Source organism: Myxocyprinus asiaticus, chromosome 3, assembly GCF_019703515.2.
Source record: "Myxocyprinus asiaticus isolate MX2 ecotype Aquarium Trade chromosome 3, UBuf_Myxa_2, whole genome shotgun sequence".
Taxonomy (NCBI): Eukaryota; Metazoa; Chordata; class Actinopteri; order Cypriniformes; family Catostomidae; genus Myxocyprinus; species Myxocyprinus asiaticus.
Genome location: NC_059346.1, coordinates 29,380,291 through 29,405,007, shown reverse-complemented (window position 1 = coordinate 29,405,007; position 24,717 = coordinate 29,380,291). Strand labels below are relative to the sequence as shown.

The window sequence follows — 24,717 nt, the reverse complement described above, 5'->3', positions numbered from 1 at the left end:
GAATTACACTTTTCCTCAGCAATAATGCTAATTGTATGAAAGAAAAAAGAAAGAAAGAAAGAAAGAAACAGGTAAAAATTCAATGTTTCTGCTAGACTGATTAGAGAGAGAGAGAGAGAGAGAGAGAGAGAGAGAGAGAGAGAGAGAGCGAGAGAGAGAGAGAAAGAAAGAGATACGTTTCTGCTACACTGATTTTTCTTTAGGTAAAACCAAGCATAACATTACATGGTCACACACACACCCATACACCAAAAGCTTTGACAGATGAGAGAATCAGAACAAGATAGAATAGAGGTGCACTCATGAAAAATGTTTCCTATCTTTTCTTTTGATATGTTCATGAATTGCAGACTCATTCTGTTTCTTCTCTCTTTTCCTTTCTTACTCTTCCGCAAGCTGTGTTATCACACACACACATGCAAGTACACTTCTATGAGGGCATAAACACAGACACTCACACACATTATCACCTGTGGTGGTGATATTCCGTATTCCGTTCATGACCCAAGCTCTGCCCGGAGATAATGTATTCCACTATTATTATTTTATCCGCTAAAAGGAGAGGACTAAAAATGAGCACTCTATAAATCATTTATAGGAGCAGATCTATTAGAGTGCTACGTGATCCGGCATTATCAAATGGTGCTTTTATCAAAAGTACCCACAACTCGTCTCTGAAATATTAAAAAAGCACTAAGACCTGAAATGTAAAAGTTTCAGATTGAAACTCAATTTGTGGACACTGTAGCGGATCCTGCACTTGAAATGTAGGTTGTTTTTCTCTTTCTAGAAAAATGGTTTTCAGTGTCTGACTTTTCCTTTGCTCATCCATATTTAATAACCTGGCCATATATTTTGAAATGCGTGTTTTTAAATAATTGCTCAGGGCGAATGTGATTCTACAGGTTTGTTGATGTGGCTAGATAGATTAAGGCTCTATTTGAATAACATGTTCCCAAGTGTAGAATATATGTAATACGATTTGAGAGGTTATAGTTCTAGACATTTTAGGAAAAAAAAAGAGATATATAGAAATAAAGAGAAAATAAAGGACAGCAGGGTGGAAATGACAGACCAGTCACTTATTTTATTAGTTTTATCTGAAAAAGATTTTACAAGATCAGACCTCTGGAAATAACCATCTACTTATACCCTATACTTGTGGAATCAGATTGCTATAGTAGACTACATCTCTCTCTCTCTCATGCTCTCTCTCTCTTACTCTGTGCAATAATGATAGCCAACGGCAGTCTACAAATCTTCCGATTAATATAAAATGTTTCCCAATTGATCACATCATAATAATCCAAATTTGTGTTCGCAAAAGAAAGGAGAGATGGTGGAGGAGGACAGAGTGAGAGAGGGCAATAAACGGTAAGAATAGACGACAGAGAACATTAGTAAAAAAAATAAGGAACACTCAAAAGCAGAAAGAGAATGGGAACAAGGAGGCTGCCAAGAACAAAATAGCTCCATTTAAGATCCAGCTTCATTTCCGTGCTGAAACGGCATGTTCACATCCCTGCTGGTTTCATACTCACACTACCCCACAAATGTGATGGTGTCAGAGATACATTAAGCTGCACCTCTAAAGCTATCTTTTCCTTGCTGCATTTATTTATTTTTCTTTTGTACCCATCTAAATTTCTACTCTCTCTCTGCTTTTATAGCATGAGTCGCTAGTGGTGATGATTATTGCCATTGTGGTTAAAACCAGACATCTGTTCTGAGTGCCATGAAGATTAGGGTTCCTGCCCTAGTGATGCAATCAGCTTTGCTGCCAATCACAGATTAAACACTGATCGCCTAATCGCAATGTGTTGTGGAAATCCGGAAAGATGGTTTAAGTTTATCAGATTGTAATCTCAAGCAGGTTATACCTTTGCGTATTTTTTAATCTGGCACAAATATGATATACTTTGATGACCTATTACTTTTTTTGTTAAGCATTAGAGGTACAAATCATGTCTTTTGTTGTGAGAGCTATTAAATATGTTAGATAAACTAGCTATATAGCTAGCTAGCTAACATAAATATAACCTAGCAGTTTTAAACACATCAGATGTATTTTGGCCAGTCCCACCTCAGAAGTCTTGACTTTTTAGACAGTATCCATCAGTTGAACGTGTAAAAATTATGTCATAATTTTGACATAATCCTTTGAATTGATATTCATTTAATTGTAGTAAATTATTAACCCGTTTTATTTACCAAAAAAAAACATCATAATTCGCAGTTTCCCACATTTTGACGTCAACCTTGTTACTGCATGAATTTCCTCCTATAATAAAAAATGGACCAATAAGTAAGATCATTCTTCCTCACCATGGCGAGAAGACAAGTAAATCTCATTCCATTATCTAAATTTGTACAAATATTGTTGTATTGACTGCTTTGACAAGCTCAACCATTCAACCCTGTTACCCAAGTTGCTGTAAGAAATAATGGTCAAACAAATAATTTTATTCAATTAATGGGAAATGTTAGTTTAACAGTAACTATGAGCTAACATTTGGTCCCAAGCTAGCTAGTCCCTACTGAGTAATAGCTTAATTTAGGGCTAAATTTGCAGCCCTTTCAACCCTGTTATCCTTTCTGACTTAGACATCACAGTTAAATAAACAAAAATTATAACATTAAAAACCCTATGTAGGTTGGTCCCAAACTAGGTAGTTATTAAATAGCAATAGCTTAATTTAGGCTAAATTTGCAACCCTGTTACTTTCAACCCTGTCATTAATTATGTAATGTGCAGTATGTTTGTTATTTAATGTTATACATTTTTTTTATTATTATTGTTATTTGTGATGTTTTTTGCTAGAAAAAAACTAAATCACGCAAATAAGGGTTTTAATTTGTTTAAACGTTATGTATTATCACATTTAAACACAAATTTAGCAAACCTCATATAAAATAGATAGAATATAAAACAACAAAAAAATATTTAGTTTGACCTCCTTTCACTCATCATTTAAAAAAAAAAAAAAGATACTTTATGTACCTTTTATGTCTCTGCACAGTGTACAGGTATGTGTGAATGGTATAGGTAAAGTCCATGGCCACTTCTCTTGTAGTCAGTAAAGGATTAAACAAATCAATTGCACTAAGAGCTTTTGCAGTTGTCTGTTTACTTTAGGTGACACTATGCTGGCAGATGAATGCACACACAGCTGTTTCTTGCTTTTTGGGACAGATGCATTGACTGTCTTATTGAGAGATTGACAGACAAATTGTTTTCTTAATGACTGCTTGTGTCCAGGATCTAAGAGAGAAAAACCACCCACACAATTATATACAGATGCATTGTATATAGAGATGCCTTGTGTTTCCTAGCTGTCACCCAAGTGTTCTTTGTTACTTGTTTGAGCACTCAGCAGTGCAGCTTTGTAAGACTCCAGCTCCCAGAGAGAGAAGCAATGGTGATGAATTTCTTTCATCTTTAATCTTTCTGATTGTAGAAGTCATTGTGTAACTCAGTCACAGAGACCTCACTAAATCAGAATGTCTTGTGCTATGTTTTGATCAGCTAATTGCAGTAAACTTGCAGTTCAAATCCACACCTAAAGAGGCCATTATCATAAGATTCACTCACTCTTTCCATCAGTGGCTAGGACTGATCAAACCAATATAATTCAATATAAATAAAATGAAATGTTCACTACTGGTCAAAAGTTTAGGGTCACTTATTCATTATTTATTATTATTTTTCACATTTTAGAATAATACTAAAGTCATCAAAACTACAGAATAACAGAAATGGAACTTTGGGAATTATGTTGTGACTTTAAAAAAAAAAAAATTCTAATCAAAACTGTTATATTTTAGCATCTTCAAAGTAGCCACCCTTTGCCTAGAATTTGCTGAAATGTACTCTTTGCATTTTCTCAACCAACTTCTTGAGGTATCACCCTGGGATGCTTTTTAAACAGTATTGAAGGAGTTTCCATATATGCTGGGCACTTACTGGCTGCTCTTCTTTATTATTTATTCCATGTCATCCATTTCAAAACCCTTTTTTTTTTTTTTAAACAAAATTCTATTTTTGTAATGAAATAAATGAATATGTTGGCACAATTATATGTTTGTCTACAAAACTGATTTTAAACATTTAAGCATACCCCTTCAGATCAAAAGGTTTTTAAGATCATGAGAAACATTTCAGTTAAGTGACCCCAAACTTTTCAATGGCGGTGTAAAAGTATTCCAGTGCACTACAAAATTTATGGATTATAGCTTATAAATTGTACATTTTGTAGCATTGTTGAAACAAAAAGTGATTATTTTTTAACCTATTTTGTATTGTAAAATAGTAGTATTTTTGTAGTGCTGTCAGTCAATATTTTATAGCAATTAATCACATTAATTTTCATAGTTAATAGTGATTAATCACAGATTTTAAAAGTGCTAAAATTGGACTCTATATAGACTTCTTTTCCTGTCAAAATGCATTTATTAAAACAACATGTAACAACAAACCTATATTAACATTTCCCAAACAAAGCCTTTTACATTATAAAGATTGAAATGCACTAAAATAGCACCAATTCAACTAACATTAACATTTCCCAAAATCTATGTCGGAGGTTGACTAATTGAAAGAACTTGTCCCCATAGGTTGCGTATTCATTGCAATGCGCAATAAACCTCTTAAACCCTCATCCTCCACAATATTAATCAGCCGGCAGACTGTGGCTAAACACTTTGGATATAGAATTCACATGATTTGTGTCAGGGCATCAAGAGCCGCTTTGAAATCCATGTGAAAAGCACTGCATACAGTGGCTGTTTTCAGAATGGAATACTACCCATAGCCTACTACTCTTACTGCTTCTGTCATATCTATGTATGGCAGAAATATTAAGAGTAGTATGGTAGTATGTCATTGCGAACACAACCAACATTTTGTTCTGCTTTTAGTGCTGGCACTGCCAACATAATGATACCTTATTCAAATTATCTGGTAATCACTAGCTGATGCTTCGAAAAGTCAGAGGCAACAGGTACAAAGTTTAAATTATTTCAACTTTGAGCAGCACGCCGGCAGACATTCAACAGGAGAACTCCAACAAGCTGCGCAGAGGTCCCTCATCAGTGTTACAAATGGTTCGAATTGATAGAGGCTGTTTTCAGAATGGAATACTACCCATAGCCTACTACTCTTACTGCTTCTGTCATATCTATGTATGGCAGAAATATTAAGAGTAGTATGGTAGTATGTCATTGCGAACACGACCAACATTTTGTTCTGCTTTTAGTGCTGGCACTAAAAAACCATAAACACAGAAATGCTGTTATGTGTGTTTGTTTGTGGTGTCTACATGTGCATCTCAATCAGCTCCCTAGTTCAGTAGTCAGGGCACTAATCAGGGAGTCAGCAATTTCTAGGAATGTCTCAGTCACAAAATTGTTCCAGTGGACTGAAACGGTCACTCCCAAAAAATTTCCCAAAATGCACCATAAAAACCAGGGAGCATTGTTACAAATGGTTCGAATTGATAGAGAGCAACTTAGCCATACTGACTACTCAACGAGAATACAGCTCAAATTTTAGTTACTTTTAATAAAGATTGTTAATTCCTTAGGCTAAATGTAAGGCCATGAAATGTAATTTAATTAGACACAGCTATTAAGGAAAATGCAAATGAGTGAAATCATGACTCTGGTCTTATTTTTTTATTTATATTTAATGAACGGAATAAACTCAAAACTTTAATAATACAGGTTTAATATTTCATTTTTATTCTCGGGGGATTTTAAAAGGCACAATGCAAGTGACACATTAAATGTCAAGTAACACTTCAAGAATTGACACAACACGAGCAAACAGAGCTCTCCTCAAGTGAGGAAAAAAAATATTTTCACTTCCTGAGCCATATACTGGAAAAGGTTCAATTTCAAAAAGGTTCTGTACTGAAGAACAACAGAGAAAACAGACACAAAAACAGTGCCCTCAGCTGCTGTAATCCTTCACTGCTGCTGACTTTAATTAAAAGAGAATTTTGAGTGTGCAGCAACTGACATTTTGGGTGCAGTTTGTCATTTGCGGCAAAATGGCACGATCATAACATAAAGACCACAGGGTGCATTTCACAGATCACTGCACTGTAAGGGTTTTGGATCAATTACTGTAAACACCAGGGTGCGAAGAGGCTAATATTATTATATGAGGTGACATGATATGAAGTCTTTTGGTGTGTGAATGATGCATGAAAGATTAATTTAGCCTTTTGTCAATTTTGTCAATCCCCCCCCCCCAACCCTAACCCTAACTTTACCCCTAACCCAGTTCTAACCCCAAAATCTAACTCTAACCCCTAATCCTAACCCTAACCCTACCCTTACTCCTAAACCTACCCATACCTCAACCTCAGTAGCAGCAAATGTGGGAATTTTGCAGAACAACATGTAATTACACAGTAAATACATAGTCTTATATGTATTTAATGTTAGTACATGGTAGTTAAGGCCACCTAATATAAAGTGTGACTGTTTTCTTTTCATGAGAAGTTTCCAGTGACAAGCGATTTGTCTGTTCACATTAAAAGGGAAAAAATACTATGGAGCGCATCATAATAGCAGCCAATCAGAGAGTATTTTATGTTTAAAATACAGTTACAGTATGTAGAGCAGGTTTAACAGTTATGTTGAACCAATGAGATATCATGGTGGTCGGATCCCCTTGCTTATTTCCACAGAAATACGGTAGAAACAAAGCAATTGAAAAAATTTCCTGATGCTGGTTGAGTAAGGTGACAGGCTTGTTTGGACTAAAACTCTGATTTACCTGAATGAGCATTTATGGCTTGTCGTTTTATCACATTGCGCCTGGTTAAGACATGGCGTAAGGTGATGGGCAGAGAGAAAGTGGTGGCCCAATTCTGTCTCTGTCTCCACTGGTACTATTGTTAGACAGTGATGGTCAAAGCTGCTTTGACCTTCGCTGCTTTCCTGCCTTAAATCCATGGAAAAAAGCAAGATACCACGAGGCACGATTGTGTGTGTGTTTGTGTGTGTGTGTGTGTGTGTGTGTGTGTGTGTGTAAATCCAACATTAACAGCAGTTGCTTGCCTAAGTTCAGTGTAACCTGGGTTGATCTCCTGGAGCCTCCGGGGCAGCCACAGGGTGAGAATGACGTGAGAGAGAACAAAACCTTTAAGATGACTGACAGCTGACGTCCTGCACTGACAAAAGCCTGTTCCCCTCTCTATATCTTTCTCTCCCCAATTGTAATATAAAACAAAGTCCATCTGCTGCTTAATAAACCTGACCAGACATTCTACAATGTACAGGATCAATTAAAAATTTCAAATGCATTATTTATCTGCCCTATTTTAAGAGCGCTAGCGCTAAGCGCAGATCTATGCCATAAGTCATACACACAAAGTCAATGGGAATGGCCACGAAGTTTTGGTATTTTTGTGCAAGCATGTGCTAAGTCTAGGCGCAAGTGGGTTTGATGAAATTTCATGCAACAAGCTAACATGCTGGGTCAAGTGCAATTGAATTCTACGGTTCTTCTCCGGCACATCTGCATCCTATTATATAGTTCATTCCCTGTCAGGCACCAGTGATATAAACAAAGACAGCACATTCATAAGAAGTTGGTAGTGTAAATGGACTGTATGCACTGAATTAGAAGAACAGAAATATGGACTTATGTTCTTTTGCATGTGCATTAATTGCATCCCTGTTGAATGTCAGGCATATTTCTATGACAGTGATATGCTAATTTTTAGTGCTGTCAGTCGATTAATTTTTTTTTAATCATGATTAATCACTTTTTTTCAGTTAATCGCAATTATTCGCAAATTTTTAAAGTGCTGAAATGTGACACTATATATACTTCTTTTCTTGTCAAAATGCATTTATTTCCATCTTAGGAAAGAAAATAAAACAATATGTAGCAATATAATGCTTTATTAACATTTTCCAAACAAAGCCTTACACCATTTTAAAACCAGAACTTCTGAATTGGGCCATGAAAAATTAGTTTTTTTTTTTTTGTCAAAATTATTATTTTTTATTTTTGTTTTGCTTTTAAATGCTGTTTTTTTCCCCTGTATAAATGAAATAAACTCAACTCAAACTGAATATAAACAGAAATGCTTTAAAATATCGCCAATTGAAGTAACATTAAACGTTTCCCAAAGTCTAAGGATGTGTGAACTTGGCAGGTTTGGTTAGATTAAAATTAACTCTGGTGTGATTGCTCTGTTAGTGCGGTTCATTTGAACAAGTGTGAACGCTGCCATCCGAACCTTGGTGCACATCAAACAAGCGGACCGAGACCGCCTGAATAGTGGGTCTCGGTCCGCTTCCAAACGAACTCTGGTGCTGTTCAATTGATATATGAACGCAACATGGACCAAAGACGTCTAAACGGACCAAAAACAGGAAGCAATTTTCCTAATACTGAACTCAAGCATACCTGGTTCTTCTCATCATAGGAGCTATGTTGCCCATTACAGATCGGTACAGGCATCAGAACCACCGTCAGCCGTCCTTGCAGCAATCTTCGTTTGTGTGTGCAATGGAGGAATTCCTGGCGCTGTTTTGACTCCTTTACACATTTTATTAGCTCTTCGTTTGTTCTCAGCTGGTAAAAATACCACCATATATACATATATAAATCTAACGAGCACATTTCACCCAGCAGCCAGCATTGTTTTGGATGTTCGGCAAGTTCTGTTGCAAAAATACGTCATAAAAGTTGTCCAATCAGGTTGTGAATTTTCCTGATGCCTTTTGTTTTATATCTTTAGGTTTGGTGTTTAAAATGCCAGTGTAAACGCTAAGTGAACCAAGACTAAATGTATCATTTTCTTTTATGGTCTGGACAAAGAGGACCAAGAGAACCAAACTACAAGTGTGAACACACCCTAAGTGGCAGTTTGACAAACTGAAAGAACTAGTCTCCACATAGGTTGCATTTTCATTGTAATGGGCATTAAATCTCTTAAACTCTCATCCACCACAATATTAATCTGCCAGTAGACTGTGGCTATCCGCTTTCCTACAGCAGTCGTGAAGCTGCATTCATGATTCGCATCAGAGCGTCGAGTGCCACTCTGAACTCACCATGTGCCTTACATAGTCTGAAAAATACTTGATTTATATCACAAAACCCATTTGAGCTTGTTTTGTACATCAAATAGCCTTAAGAGCTGCTTTCTCCATTATTTTATCACTGACAGGGAAGTGCTGTCAGAGATTCTTTTATTTACTGAGATAACAACCTACTCTATCATAGTAGAGAGTACAACAGTTCCACCCGTTGAATGTCTATGGGACTGCCGCGTTATGATGTTTTATGTTAAGCTTGTAGGCTCTCTTGATAGAAGGGTTCTGAAACTAAATGAAAACATAATCAAAATAACAAAGTGTTCAAAACAATCATACCAAATCCAAACATTTAACTGTCTACAACTTCTTGCCACGAAAATTGTGCTTAGAATTAGCGTTCTTGCAAAAATGTGGAAAGACATTGCACAGGGTCGTAGTGCATGGCACTTCACTTTGCGAACTCATGAAAATAGAGCCCCAAATGTATAGTAAAACCTGAAAGCTCTGAAACAGCTTAATAAACATACTAAATAATGTTTTAATTAAAATCTAAAATGCAAAAAAGGTTTCAAAAGGTTAGAGCATAGAAAATATCATTTGCCCAGTTTTAAAAAACAATAGGTGTCAGCGGAAATGTCTTGGTTACTGATGTAACCTCTGTTCCCTGATGGAGAGAATGAGACGTTGTGTCGATGTAGTGACACTAGGGGTTCGATCTTGAGAGCAAAATTTGCATGCCACTCTCCGCCCCGGACATACGGGTATAAAAGGAGATGGCATGCATCACTCATTCAGATTTATGCTGAGGAGCCTATAGAGAGTCCCGGCCATGTCAGTGGCCGGTTCAGCGCTGCGGCAGGAGGGACACAACGTCTCGTTCCCTCCATCAGGGAACAGAGGTTATATCAGTAACCAAGACGTTCCCTGTCTGTCACTCACTCGACGTTGTCGACGTAGTGACACTACGGGTTCCTATAGGAAACGCTGCAGGCGCTGAACCATGTCACAATGCAAGGAAGAGTGGACACGGGTAAGCTGCTGCATGCCTCGTAGCAAGCGCTCAACCATGTCGTGACCTTCCGGCGAGTTAGATAAGGCATCTCCCTAGTCCCGTTAAGGGCAAAGGTGATTGGGGCTCTCAAGATCGAACCCCTAGTGTCACTGCATCGACACAGCGTCGAGTGAGTGACAGACAGGGAACTGGTCTTTAGAGTAAATTGATGTTCACTGATGTGGTAGCAATGTACACTTGAAATTTGCTTTGAAATGCTTTGTAAAACGTGTTTAAAATGTGAGTTTAATTTAAGTTTAAAAAAGTAATTAATGCAGAACAAGCTGAAAATTGGTTGCTAATGGTCTTGAAACTTTGTCTTCAATGCATCAACCAAATTAGAATAATTATCAGTTTTAAAAATGTGTCATTTACCCAGAGGGATTACAGATAAAGCAGAAGAAAAAATTAGACTTCTGATTGTTCTTTCTCCGATTTCCATTATTGACTCAGTGCCCTTCTACAGCATAGAAAACACATACAAACTCTCACCCACTCACAAACACATTCAAAAGCTCTTGTTTACAAGTGTCAATGGTTTTGACAGGCTCATTATATGGGTGGACACACACATCTGATCTCTCTTATTCTGCACACGTCCACCATTACACCTTACAGACCTTTCCTTTAAGATGCCTCATCTTTAATGCAGTTTTCATACTTGATATGTATCCTTGAGTCTGAACTTAAATTCAATTATCCACCCCCTTGCTTCCCCTGTTATGCTTTCACATGGTGTTATGTTGTTTCATACCATTGTACGGTATGTTTGTAAAACACTTTGAACATCACCTTTCTTGATTTGTCCTGGAACAACATTCCTATCAACCAATAAGACTTTAGGTTTACAGTTAACATTAGGTTAAGAGGCCTCAACAACAGTCTTATCAGCCAATAATTTTCCTTTGATTTTATGGGTAGGTTAATGTTAGGATTACGGTTAGGGTTTGAGCTAGGATTGTTTGATTGAAAGGTTGTTTCAGCACAACAACATTTTTTCCAGTAACATCAGTAACAATGATCCAGTAACATGTGCTACTTAGCTACCTTGTGTTTAGAACCACCAGAACTACCTTGTCTTTCTTACTTGTTTTTGTGTAATTCTGTTAATTTGGTGCTAATAACCAAGTTATTGAAAACTATAACAGTGCATAATCTTTACCTGTTCACATCAATCATAAAATGTACTGCACCAAACATCTAGTGAAAGGGTCATAAATCTAGTGGAATCATAAATAAAGATTTTTGTGTACTGTATACCAGGTCTCCCAATTCTTCACTTTTCATAATTACATTATATCTGTGCACATATGTGAAAGTGTCTATACAAAAATAGATTTAGAGCTCTTTGAGTCCTACCCTTTTGAGTCAGTACTGAGTAGTTGAAGATATCATGCTCTATTAAATGATTTTATCCTCAAGATCCCAATGAGTTGTTTCATCAGCATGTTTGTTCAGGTTTCATATCACTCTCTGCTGTCGCCTGAGAGACTCTGAATTAATCATCCACTCTTATCAAGGATTTACCCCATGGTAGAGCCCTAAAATCAAATGGTGCTTTAATTCGAAAGCACACAGGAGTGCACACACACATATACACTTTCAGCCATCCCTGCTGAAATAAAACTGCTTAAGTTTAAAACTTATAAATAAAACAAAATAAAAGTGAAATAAATCCAACCAAAGCTTATTTGCTGATCTTAATCAATCTCCCAGCCTGGTCTGAACCAGGCATTAGCTTGGCCAGGCTGAGAGACCAGTTAGACTAGCTAAAGGCCAGCTTAGCCAGGTTGGGAGACCAGCTAAGAACAGAAAATCAGCATATGCTGGTTTAAGGTGTTTTTTTTGTTTGTTTTTTTTGTAGGGATATTAAGATCAGTGACAGCATTTTAAAGAACTTAAGATTTATTGTTATAAAACCCATTAACAAGGTTTTGTCCTCACATTTTCTTTTTTGAATTGCATTTTGTAGCATTCTATATATATATATATATATATATATATATATATATATATATATATATATATATATATATATATATATATTATTTTATGTTTTATTTTTTCTCAGGTGATCCAGCGGAGGGAGGATGGCTCTGTGAACTTCTTCAGGGAGTGGGACTCCTACAGAGAAGGATTTGGCAAAATCACTGGAGAGCACTGGCTTGGTGAGTGTGTGTGTGTGTGTGTGTGTTGGTGTGCATAACAGATAAAGAGACTGAGAGCATAAACTCTGATGTTTAAGATTTTTCTGTATAAAACTCTGTCAACACCTGCACACGATCTGAAGCACCTACAACCAGACAATAACTTTTCTAAGTGTTTCCACACAACAGTAATCTGCCATTTAAGTCAGTGTGTGGGACTGGCCTGGTTACCATGGCAGCCAGCCAGGTGTTTACCTTGAAACTGACTGCACAGAGCCCTGACAAAACTCTGCAAAAGTACATCAATGTCAGTTCACAAAATGCACTGCACAGTAGTGAGTCTGCTGTAAAAATATGCTTACATCATCCTTCTTTTCAAATTAAAAAGTTACAGGAGTTTTACAGTCCCTTATTAAACAAACCAAACCTCCAAGCTCATTATCCAACTTGGGGACAAACTCAGGGCTGTGTTTTGAGACACTACTTTTCTCTCTCTACATTTTTTTCTTCACATTTTAGAATAATAGTAAAGTCATCAAAACTATAGAATAACATAAATGGAACTATGGGAATTATGTTGTGACTAAACAAAATCCAAAATAAATCAAAACTGTGTTATATTTTAGCATCTTCAAAGTAGCCGCCATTTGCCTAGAATTTGCAGACATGTACTCTTGACATATTATCAACCAACTTCTTGAGGTATCACCCTGGGATGCTTTTTAAACAGTATTGAAGGAGTTCCCATCTATGTTGGGCACTTATTGACTGCTTTTCTTTATTATTTGGTCCAAGTCATCAATTTCAAAAAATGTTTTTTTTATTTTTTATTATTAAATAAATTAATATGGTGGCACAATTATATTTTTGTCTACAAAACTAATTTCAAACATTTAAGCATACGCCTTCAGATCAAAAGATTTTTAAGATCATGAGAAACATTTCAGTCAAGTGTTTCAAAACTTTTGACTGGTAGTGTATATACAGTACATACTATATATATATATATATATATATATATATATATATATATATATATATATATTCATACATTGTATTAAAATATGTAGCTAAATTCAATACAACATCTTTTAGTATGTGAAAGGTTATTTTATTATATATTGTTTTATATAATTTTAACCACATTTTTGATATTTGTAAAATGTACAAATTCCATATCCACCTTTTTCCTGGGGGTCTTACTGGGGAAACGAATGTGGTTGGAACTTCCACCAGAAGATGTTCTATAGCATTCCCTAGCTCTGGTTGCAGTCATTTTTAGACCCTGTCTACAGTTGGTAATAAGATGCGTTTCTGATGATCATTTCGCAAATTATCAGCACTAAATATAGTTGCAAACAGGGTGTAGAATATTTGTTATTGGGTCACAAAAAACACATACAGAGGTAGTCAAAAACCACATTGCATTTGAGGTTTAAAATGGCGTCCTGATGCGTCACGGACTGCAGCGAAGCACCAACTCTCACCAGTCGAACAATTTAAACTTGATCCGAAGGAGACCGCCGAGCAATCCGCAACTTCATCCGTTTGCCTGCAGAAGTGAAGAGATGAAAGATTTCTCTTCCATCTTCAATCAAGTCGACATTTCTGAGTTCTCCGCCAGCCCGCCGAGAATCAACAGCCGTGCCCGCCAACAGAGCGAGGAAACGGCCTCCCGTCATCACCCGAGCCTCAAGGAACTGGGTCGGAATTAAAGGACGATGAACACACATTCTGTCCTCATGTGATTCAAGTAAGAGGTTTACGTCTGGGCAGAGATAGAATATTATAGTGTGTTATTCTTGTGTTTCAAGGTTTTTGCTTGTACAGTTTACGGACTGCCATGTCCGCTCATTATTAATACTCAGGGTATTAATTATCACGAATTTGTTTTGCTGTATTGTGGTCCAACCAAATTGGACTGTTGTGCATTTTCGCCATCGCGGGTGAAACCGACAAACTGAGTTATCCATTAAAGAGTCAAAGAACGCGGGACTTTTACGAGCCATCCACCGCGTCTCTGAGTGATAAACTAACAGCTGCTTTCTCTCCTACTATCGCGAAATCAGCTTTAGGGCCGTCACTTAATTCTCTCTCTCTCTCTCGTACTAACCACACACACACACACACACATACACCTTATGTGTTATAGGATTATTTTTATTTCCATATCTAATCATATCACTGTTTAGTTTGTAGTTGTAAGTCGGAAGTTTATTGACTGCATTGTATTAATTATACATTAATATAATGTATTAATTGTATTAATTACTGCATAAATAAACTTTGTTTATATTACAAAGAGAAGTGTTTTGTTTTGTTTTGCATACGCCTGTGTCATGCTGATGGGATGTCAGTGCTCGGATTCATACCTTCATTCATTGTTTTTCTCCCGAAAATCGATATTCTTCGGATGTCGATTTTCCTAAGAAAACAATCTAATATTGAGACTGTTTTACTATCTGGTTATTAGTCCCTGATTCCAGGGTGGTGCCCCGTCAATGTTAATCCTTATTAATATTCTATTGATTTTTGATAATTGATAATTATCTTTGATGATTGAATTTGAATGATCAATAAGCTAGTGTTAGTTTTAATTAATGTTTCATCGGTTAACAATTAACGATTATCTTTGATAATTGTTGATTTAAAGGATTAAAAAGCTAACATTGATTCTCATCAATGTTCTATTGATTTTAATAATTAATAATTATCTTTGATAATTATTAATTATTGCTAATAACCAAACTTGCTCCTAAACGTAGCACACTACATTTACTGGAGCCCCATATGAGGTTTTAATGAGTTAGATTCAATTAATTAATTTAAATATTAATTAATAACTAAAGAAATAATTATTAATTATTTCTGATAGTAACACTGATCTAAACAACCAGTAAAGCCCTACAATATTATAGTTCGCATCTTAAAGCGATATATACAGTATCTTATGCTTTCTTTTGATTACACACAACTTTCAGCACTCGCAACTCAGCTGTCCTAAAGCATACCAGTTCATTTGCCAACTTTAACGATTGTTTAAGTCGTTCACAACAATAATGACGAAATGGACAGGTAGGCTAAAAGTTAAAATATTAGGGGTAAAAAATTAATTTATCTATGCTTCTTCCACAGTGTAGTCTCAATGCAGTCTCCACTAAATAATTATTGGATATTGATTAATACAGTAATACTGATTCTTTTCTGTTACAGTTTGACTGAGAAATGGTTCCGTAAGTTAGCTGTAAAGTTTGTATCAGTGTTCGCTTTGAGATTTTGAGGGTTTGCTTATAAGATATCCATCCAAGAGTGATCTCTTTTTGTTGTCAATAGTTTGCCCCACAAAAGCAAAATGCAGTAACTAGGCCTATGTTGACAGTGAAACTGAGAAAAATGGTTTCAAAGTTTTTTTTTTTTTACATTTATTATTATTTTTTATTTTTTTTTATTGTTCAGCCAAATGTGGATTATTAAATTTTTACACTCCGTTTTCTTTAAAATTAGCATAGTTGAGTGAAATCTGCCTGTTACAGGACAGACTAAAAGACACGATTCCGGTCATAACTAAATTTTGACAAAATGTGTAGTTACTGTGGTTTTGTATTGTAGTATTGTTGATTGAGTAATATTGAGTAATATATAATATAACTTAGTATTTAATATATTTAAAAATGCTTTGTCAGCTAACTTTTGTTTGGTAAAGTTTTTTTTTTTATTATTTATTTTTTTTTATTTTTTTTTTCAAATCAAAAATATAATTCAATGTGAATGAATCATTAGGTTACACAAAATAATCAACAAAGTGTTTTTAAGTTTATTAAGGTAGAAATAGACCCTCAATGTAAAAATTAAACATCACCCTTTTATGCATAGGCTAGTCTATATGTATTTATTTTGGCTATACAGTATGTAAAGCCATAAAATAATATTCTGGGTTCAATACAAGTTAAGCTCAATCAAAAGCATTTGTGGCATAATATTGATTACAACAAAACATAAGTTTTACTTGCCCCTCCTTTTCTTTAAATTAGTTGCAGCAGAGTTAGACAGAGACTCACGACGTAGCTGGCATTCCACAGGTGGCATTTATTTGCAGTTCACCATCAGTCTCCACTGTCAACAGCGTTACTTAATAAACAAAATAACTTAAAAGAGCAACAGAATTATGAAAATTTACCGTGCCCCGCAGACATGCGGTGTGCACAGCTTGTGATTACTATGTAAACGGTAAAGAGTGTGCTGCTCTTAAAGAGGCGGTACCAAATTCTACCTGTTACAGATTTCCCCCTACTAAATAAAGGCTGACCTTAGCCATACAGAACCAAGGAACAGGTACTTAACAACCATTCATACATGTTACAGTTGAAAAGATACTAGTGTAGAGGAATAAATATTACACAGACAGTAAAGGCATACATGTCAGTACAGTGTACAATAGTAAAACAAAACTCATGACTTTGTTATTCATATATGGAATACCATTATTTATTTTCTTTTTTTTTCATTCTTTTTTTTTTTCATTTTTATTTTTAAACAAACTGAACAACCCTTGAATATTTGATCATAAACACCAACAATTAACATCAACATTACTATGTCATTTGTCTTCATTTCAAGTCAATCTTTTGTGTATGGTAGGGGTTAGTCCACCTATTGACTGTCCAGTCAGAAGTAATTCGAGGGGCCCATCTTGGTCTAAGTTCATAACGGTCAGTACCCTGGACAGATTCAATAAAGACTGGTTCATGAATATCAGTGTCAACAACCCTTGAACATTTGATCATAAACACCAACAATTAACACCAACATTACTGTGTCATTTGTCTTCATTTCAAGTCAATCTTTTGCATATGGTAGGGGTTAGTCCACCTATTGACCATCCAGTCAGAAGTTATTCAAGGGGCCCATCTTGGTCTAAGTGCATAATGGTCAGTACCCTGGACAGAGTCAATAGAGACTGGTTCATGAATATCAGTGTCAGGTATCATGTCACAGGAATCAGAGTCTGCATTAATATCAGTACCGTCAAGTATCATTTCAAGTAAATGTTCAGGTAAGTGTTCATTTGAGTGTTCGTTTGAGAGTTTGTGTGAATTTTCATTTCAGAGTTCATGTGAGAAGTCTTCACTAACTCTAGGGTCAGCATTTACAGATTCTCCTGTGTCGGTCTGAAAACTGATATCTCCTTTCAGTGATAGTGGCTCATCATCATCATCATGGACAATTTTATTTAACAAGGCTGTATCCCATGAGTGAAATTTTACTACATGAAACACGCCTGCATCTTCGTCAGTGTCTAATTTTGAGAGTCTGTAATTAACATCAGACAATTTCTTTGTGACACGGTATGGTCCTGTGTATATCAGAGCCAGCTTGGATTTAAAGTTTGCTAGGGCATCTGATTTGGGGTGTGTTTTCACCCTGACCAAGTCATCCACAACATATGAAACTGTACGCTGCTTCAGATCGTAGTAGTGTTTTCTATGCTTATGGCTGGAGTCCAGAGCTGCTCTGGCATGATTATGAGCACCTTGCAAGGAAGCTCTCAAGCTTTCCCTTTTCATTACTCTCAAGATCACAGAGAAAATCACTGACAACTGTGTCATTACTCTGCAATTGTCTCAACTGTGCTCGGTCTTTTAGCATGACTGAGGAGAGGTTATGGAGGTCCATCCCTCTGTGGTGAGCAATCGGACCAGATGACATTCCATGAGCTAGTTAATGGCACAGCTCCTCTCTAACTTTCAAGGCAAAGAAAAGCTGCTCCATTTTGATTGGATCGTGGCAGGAACAACACAAATAAATGTCAAGCACAGCCATCAGATAAGCTACTCAGAAAACTGCCAGACACCCCTCACAAGGCAGGAAGGACATTCCAACACATTGGAAAAGACTTCTCATTGGTCCATGAGTGGTTTCTTAGCAACCTCTCAAACCCCCCATCCTAAGGTTTTCCCCAAGAGCAGAGTTAAGATAAAGACCATAAATATTCTTCAATAAATTTTAAGCAGCATTAACTTACCATGTGGCAAAAATTGAAACCAAGAAGCCACAAAGACAAATCTTTACACACAAACTTTACTCCAAAATGGATTTCAACTGCAAAACATCTACTCTACATCTTCACTGAACTGTTTATGTAAATTGCAGTTGTTTGATTAACACAATAGTTTACACAATCTGAACTATTAAGTTATATATGAATGCATGCATAATATTTAATCTTTCAATATCATGTCTGGTCTCTATCTCTTAAGGAAAATGCCAAGAGTATTTTTGAAGAGGTTTGAAAAAGGAACAATAAGATATGAGATAGAGGATAACAGATCATCCAACAATCTTAGTCTCCATCCGAGAGACAGTAGAAGATTAACCAAGTACCAAGTCTCACTACAAGAGACTGTTGCAACGGCAAGTTCGGAATCCCTATACTAGGGGGATAAGTACAGCGACAAGGTTTAGCTCTGGTGAACAAACCTCCTCTTCAAGTTTCGTGTATCTGCGTGTTCCAGATAAAGAAACCTGTGCCGACCTAAGGGCTGTATATCTGCATGTTCCAGATTGCAAGAACCCTCTCTGTGCTTCCAGGAGATCAGCATTCCTCAGCTCCTTTGTGTCCAAAGGCTGTTGCAATGGAATTGCTTCTTCCCCACTGTAATGTGGCCCTGAGCCCCAGTAGAAGACAGTGCCATCACTAAACTCATCGTTTGATCAAGGAGAATGTAAATATCACTATTGAACCTCTTTCCAGAGACCTTGGCATTAGTGTATATTATCAGTTTATGATTACCTAATGTTTCTTAGATTGCATAAGCTGTGTATCAAATGTCTAGTAAATAAACTTTGAGTTATTTTTTTAAATAGACAGAGAAACAACAATTTATCTTTCCATAAAATAATAGTCATACTTTGCCATTGCTACATCCAATTAAACCACTTACATCTTTCCATCCTATGCATTTTATTTACCTATTCATTTATTTTATCTTTTAGCATATTAGTAACATTTTGTAGGTTTTGTTAATTATTCTTGTTTATGTTTTCATAAATAAATCTCATTTTATTACAACTGTGTGTTCCTTGTGTTGATGATACAGAAGAGCTCTAAAGGGTTAGGGAATCTCACAAATCCTTCAGATTATTCAGATGACCAACTCCCTCCAATTTACATAATTTTAATTTATTGAATAGTCCATTTGGATAATTCTTTTACTGTTAAGGTGAAACTACATAGGCTGGTGCCCCGAGGATGGAGGGAGGGGCCGTCTGATATAAATAATCACAAACACATACACCTTAAGTGAAGTGTGATCAAAAATCACCACATAATTAGTGTCTTGTGTGAGGCCCAGTTCATTTCAATTGGTGCCAGGGTGATTCTCAATGCACCTCCTATGATGACATAGTCTGGTAGGATGTCAGTGGGGTTGTCATTATTTGGAAGTGGGCTGTGGGACAGAGCATCTCTGACTTTGTTTTGAACACCTGGCTTGTGGACAATACTGAAATCAAAGTCCTGTAGGCGCAAGGATCGCTAGTCATCCTGAGGGGTTTGGGCAGTTCATCAGCCGTCTCAGGCTGCTGTGGTCTGTATAGGATGTCACTTGAAGGCCTTCTATGTAAGGTCTGAAATACATCAGAGCCCAAATCACTCATAAGCATTCTTTCTCAGGTGTTGAGTAAGGTTTCTCACCCATGTGTAAAGCTCTGCTTGCAAAAGCTACAACAACATCTCACCCCATGTCATCTTTTTGCATTAAGGCCGCCCCAAGACCTAAGTTGCAGGCATCTGTGTGAATGAAGTATGTGCAGGTGAAGTCTGGGAAGCAAAAGAGCAGTGTGGACGTGAGGCACTCTTTCAAGAAATCCATGGAAGCTTCACAGTTCTCATCCCAGCTGAATGGTGTCTCTTTCCTGGTGAGAGCGAAAAGTGGTTCTGCTTTGCAGGCATAATTTGGTATGAAACGTTTGTAATAGCCTGTGAGGCCAAGGAATCCTCTGACTTGTTTCACGTCTTTTGGTGTTTCGAACTTAGTCACTACGTTCACTTTTGCCAGGTCTAGTGATATACCCTCTGGTGTTACACGATAGCCAAAGAATATGAGTTCACTTAAACAGAAATTACACTTGCTCAGCTTCAGAGATAAACCCGCTGACTCTAGTCTTGACAGGATATCCTGAAGGTATTCCAGGTGCTGTTCAAAGGTCAGCGAGGTGATGACAATGTCATCCAAGTACACTGTGCAGCATTTATAGATCAGGCCAGCGAGGACAGTGTTCATGACCCTTTGAAATGTAGTGGGGGTGTTGCTGAGCCAAAAAGAAAGAACTTTGAGCTGAAAGATGCCACAATTTGATATGAAAGCTGTTTTTGGTCTTGACTTCTCTTCAACGGACACTTGCCAGTATCCTCAAGCTAGATCCAGAGTGGTATGGAATTTCCTACGATCTAAGAAGTCCAAGGATTCGTCAACTCGAGGTAGAGGATACAAATCTTTCAATGTGAGTTGATTTAGACCCCTGTAGATGACACAAAACCTGGGTTTACGCCAAAGCTTTTTAACAGTCATGACTGGGGCAACCCATGGTCCTGAAGATGGTTCAATAATGATCTCCTCCAGCATCTTTTGAATCTGCTCTTCTATGATTTGTTTCTTGGCTGGGGAAGGATGGTAGAGTGGGAGGTCGATAGGCTTAGAAACAGCAGTATTGATTGCATGCTCTGCTAATGAGGTGTGGCCAGGGTGACCTTCAAACAAGCTCCCAAAGTCCTCAAGAAGGTCTAGTATTTGTGCTTTTTGCTCCTTTTTAAAGCATGCCTCCTCAACTTTCTCAGGCAAAGTAGATGGCTGGACATCCAAAAACATTAAGCTTCCAACCTCTTGCTCCTCTATCCACTAACTCAAATGGAAGGTGGTTGTTTCACCAAGAGTTATAGTCCTGGATGGAATATGAATGCTAACTGATGCTCTTAACATGAAATCCATCCCCAACATGAGTATTAAGAAAGATCAGGAATAATGACAAACCGGTGGTAGAAGCGTTTTCCTTGAAATTATTCTCTAATCCATTATTCTGCAAGCTGCACTGTTGGCAAGTTGAATTGGGGGTGATGTCCAAGGTTGAACTTTTTCTGAGTGTTCCAAGACTTCTGAAATGATATTTGTTCAAACCACAGGGAGGGAAGCACCTGTATCAAGTGCTTTGTTGACAGCTTTGTTGTTGAGGTTGACTTTGATGATGAATGGTTCCAGAATGATGTAGATGTTGGATCCTCCACATGACCAATAATGGTCTACTAAAGTAGATGTTGGATCCTCCACTTGGACTCAAGATGGCACTGAGTATGGCTGCTGCGTTGAGAGCTCCGACACAACATTGAAGTGTTTTGTTTGTTTTATTTACAATTCTTATGTTTTTTGTCTTGGATGTTGTCTGCCTTATTGTCTATGACAGACAAACACTTTTGGACATTGGTTCTGCAGTTTCACACCGTAAACCGGACGTCAAATTCCTCAATACCGACCTGCTGTTTACAAACACACCAGCGGAGCCCTTTGTCTGGGCTGCCCGGCCGTGGAAACGCAAAAGGAAAAGGGGAAACAGAGCCGCCGTTCTCATCAGAGTAAGTCGTCATGCAAATCGACCCATGCTACCCAGTATTCTACTGGTAAATGTTCAGTCTCTGGACAACAAGCTCTGCGAGCTGAAAGCGCGGATCTCTTTCCAACGAGAGACGAGGGACTGCTGCATTATCTGCCTTACAGAAACTTGGATGTCTGCGGTGATTCCAGACTCAGTCACTGAACCTGCGGGGTTCTCCGTGCACCCAGCGGACAGAGCGAAATACCTCTCAGGTAAAAGCAGAGGTGGTGGTGTATGTTTTATGATCAACAAATCCTGGTGTGATCAGAGGAACGTACGTTCTATCAAGTCTTTCTGCTCTCCTGATCCTGAATTTCTCTTGCTTCTGTGTCGACCATTCTGGCTACCGAGGGAATTCACAGTCGTCAATATCACTGCTCTGTACATCCCCCCACAAGCCAACACAGACCGAGCACTCAAGGAACTGTATGGGATTATAAGCAAGCAGGAAACCACGCACCCTGAGGCCACATTCATTGTGACCGGGGACTTTAATAAAGCCAGTTTCAAATCAGTTGCACCAAAATACCACCAACACATTAGTTTTAACACATGAGGGGACCGGGTTTTAGACCATTGCTACTCTCCCTTCCGGGATGGCTACAAATACCTCCCCCGCCCACCATTTGGCAAATCGGACCACTCTTCCATTCTGCTTCTGCCCGCTTACAGGCAGAAACTGAAACAGGAAGCACCCACCCTCAGAATAATCCAGTGCTGGTCGGACCAATCAGACTCTATGCTACAAGACTGTTTTGATCACGCGGACTGGGAGATGTTCTGGTCCGCCTCTGATGACAACATCGAGCTTTACGCTGATAGCGTAACGTGTTTCATCAGAAAGTGCGTAGAGGACGTTGTTCCGACCAGAATAATACGGATCTACCCAAACCAGAAACCTTGGATTAATAGCGATGTTCGCGCAGCTCTTGATGCTTGGACCTCCGCTTTTAATTCCGGGAATGTGGAGGAGCATAATCAAGCCAGTTATGCCCTCCGAAAAACTATCAGAACAGTAAAACGTCAGTACAGGAACAAGATTGAAGGACAGTCAACACCACCAATGGCAGGGAATTAATATCATCAATAACACCGCCCTCGCGGAGAGAACTCTCGCAGCCGAAGCTACAGAGGTTAGTTCACTCTCCGTCTCTGTAGCGGATGTAACCCGATCCTTCCGACGGGTGAATATCCACAAAGCCGCGGGTCCAGACTGCATTCCGGGCCGCTTCATCAGAGCGTGCACGAACCAACTGGCTGGTGTTTTTATGGACATTTTCAACCATTCCCTCTCTTTGTCTGTAGTCCCGACATGCTTTAAAATGTCCACCATTGTGCCTGTTCCAAAGCAATCCAAAATCATTTGCTTAAATGACTGGTGTCCTGTTGCTCTGACCGACCATCATCAGCAAATGCTTTGAGAGACTAATCAGAGATTACATCTGATCTGTGCTGCCTCCATCACTAGACCCATTGCAGTTTGCTTACCGCAACAACCACTCCACTGATGATGCCATTGCATCTACAATACACACTGCTCTCTCCCACCTGTAAAAAAAGAACACTTATGTGAGAATGTTGTTTGTAGACTACAGCTCAGCATTCAACACCATAGTGCCCTCCAAGCTTTATGTGAAACTCTGGGCTCTTGGCTTAAACAGCTCACTGTGCAGCTGGATCCTGGACTTCCTGTCGAGCAGACACCAGGTGGTTAGAATGGGCAGCAACATCTCCTCATCACTGACCCTCAACACTGGAGCACCGCAGGGCTGTGTTCTCAGCCCACTACTGTATTCCCTGTACACACATGACTGTGTGGCAACACACAGCTCCAGTGCCATCATTAAGTTTGCTGATGATACGACGGTGGTAGGTCTGATCACTGACAATGATGAAACAGCCTACAGAGAGGAGGTGCACACTCTGACACACTGGTGTCAGGAGCACAACCTCTCCCTCAACGTCAGTAAGACAAAGGAGCTTGTGATAGAGAACACAGCCCCATCACCATCAATGGAGCACCAGTGGAGAGAGTTAGCAGCTTCAAGTTCCTGGGTGTCCACATCACTGAGGAACTCATGTGGTCCATCCACACTGAAGCCATTGTGAAGAAGGCTCATCAGCGCCTCTTCTTCCTGAGACGGCTGAGGAAGTTTGGAATGAACCGCCACATCCTCACACGGTTCTACACCAGCACTGTAGAGAGCATCCTGACTGGCTGCATCTCCGCCTGGTACGGCAATAGCACCACCCACAACCGCAAAGCCCTGCAAAGGGTGGTGCGAACTGCCAGACACATCATCAGAGGTGAGCTTCCCTCCCTCCAGGACATATATACCAGGCGGTGTGTGAAAAAAGCTTGGAGGATCATCAGAGACTCCAGCCACCCGAGCCATGGGCTGCTCTCACTGCTACCATCAGGTGGTATCGCAGCATAAGGACCTGCACCAGCCGACTTCCCCCATGCAATCAGACTTTTGAACTCTTGATCTCCCACGATCAAAATACATCAGCACTGCAATTTATTACTCTTATATCTCACACCGGACTGTCATAAATTATATTATTATTATACTATATTCTCTCTTAACAACACACTGGCAACTTACTATCAACTGACAGCCTGAATGTCAATACAGTACAATACAAACTACTGTACATTTTATATATACTATATATACTTTTTTATTGTATAATGTGTATTTTATATTGTGTGTATTGTATACTGTACATTGTATGTTATTATTTGTATAATGTGTTATGTGTATATTAGATTTTAAATTGTGTTGTATTAATCTGATGTTTACTGTA

The 24,717-nt window shown here is 38.1% G+C and overlaps 1 protein-coding gene across 2 annotated transcripts in view; it reads left to right on the top strand.

The window, feature by feature from the left end:
* The window catches only part of LOC127420951 (fibrinogen C domain-containing protein 1-like), a 182,871-nt gene that overhangs the window by 103,623 nt on the left and 54,531 nt on the right, over nucleotides 1-24,717 (top strand). For both annotated transcript variants that reach the window (XM_051663615.1, XM_051663608.1), the window contains one exon: nucleotides 12,186-12,282. In XM_051663615.1, coding sequence (XP_051519575.1) covers nucleotides 12,186-12,282 — 97 coding nt within the window. The remainder of the gene's footprint in view (nucleotides 1-12,185; nucleotides 12,283-24,717) is intronic.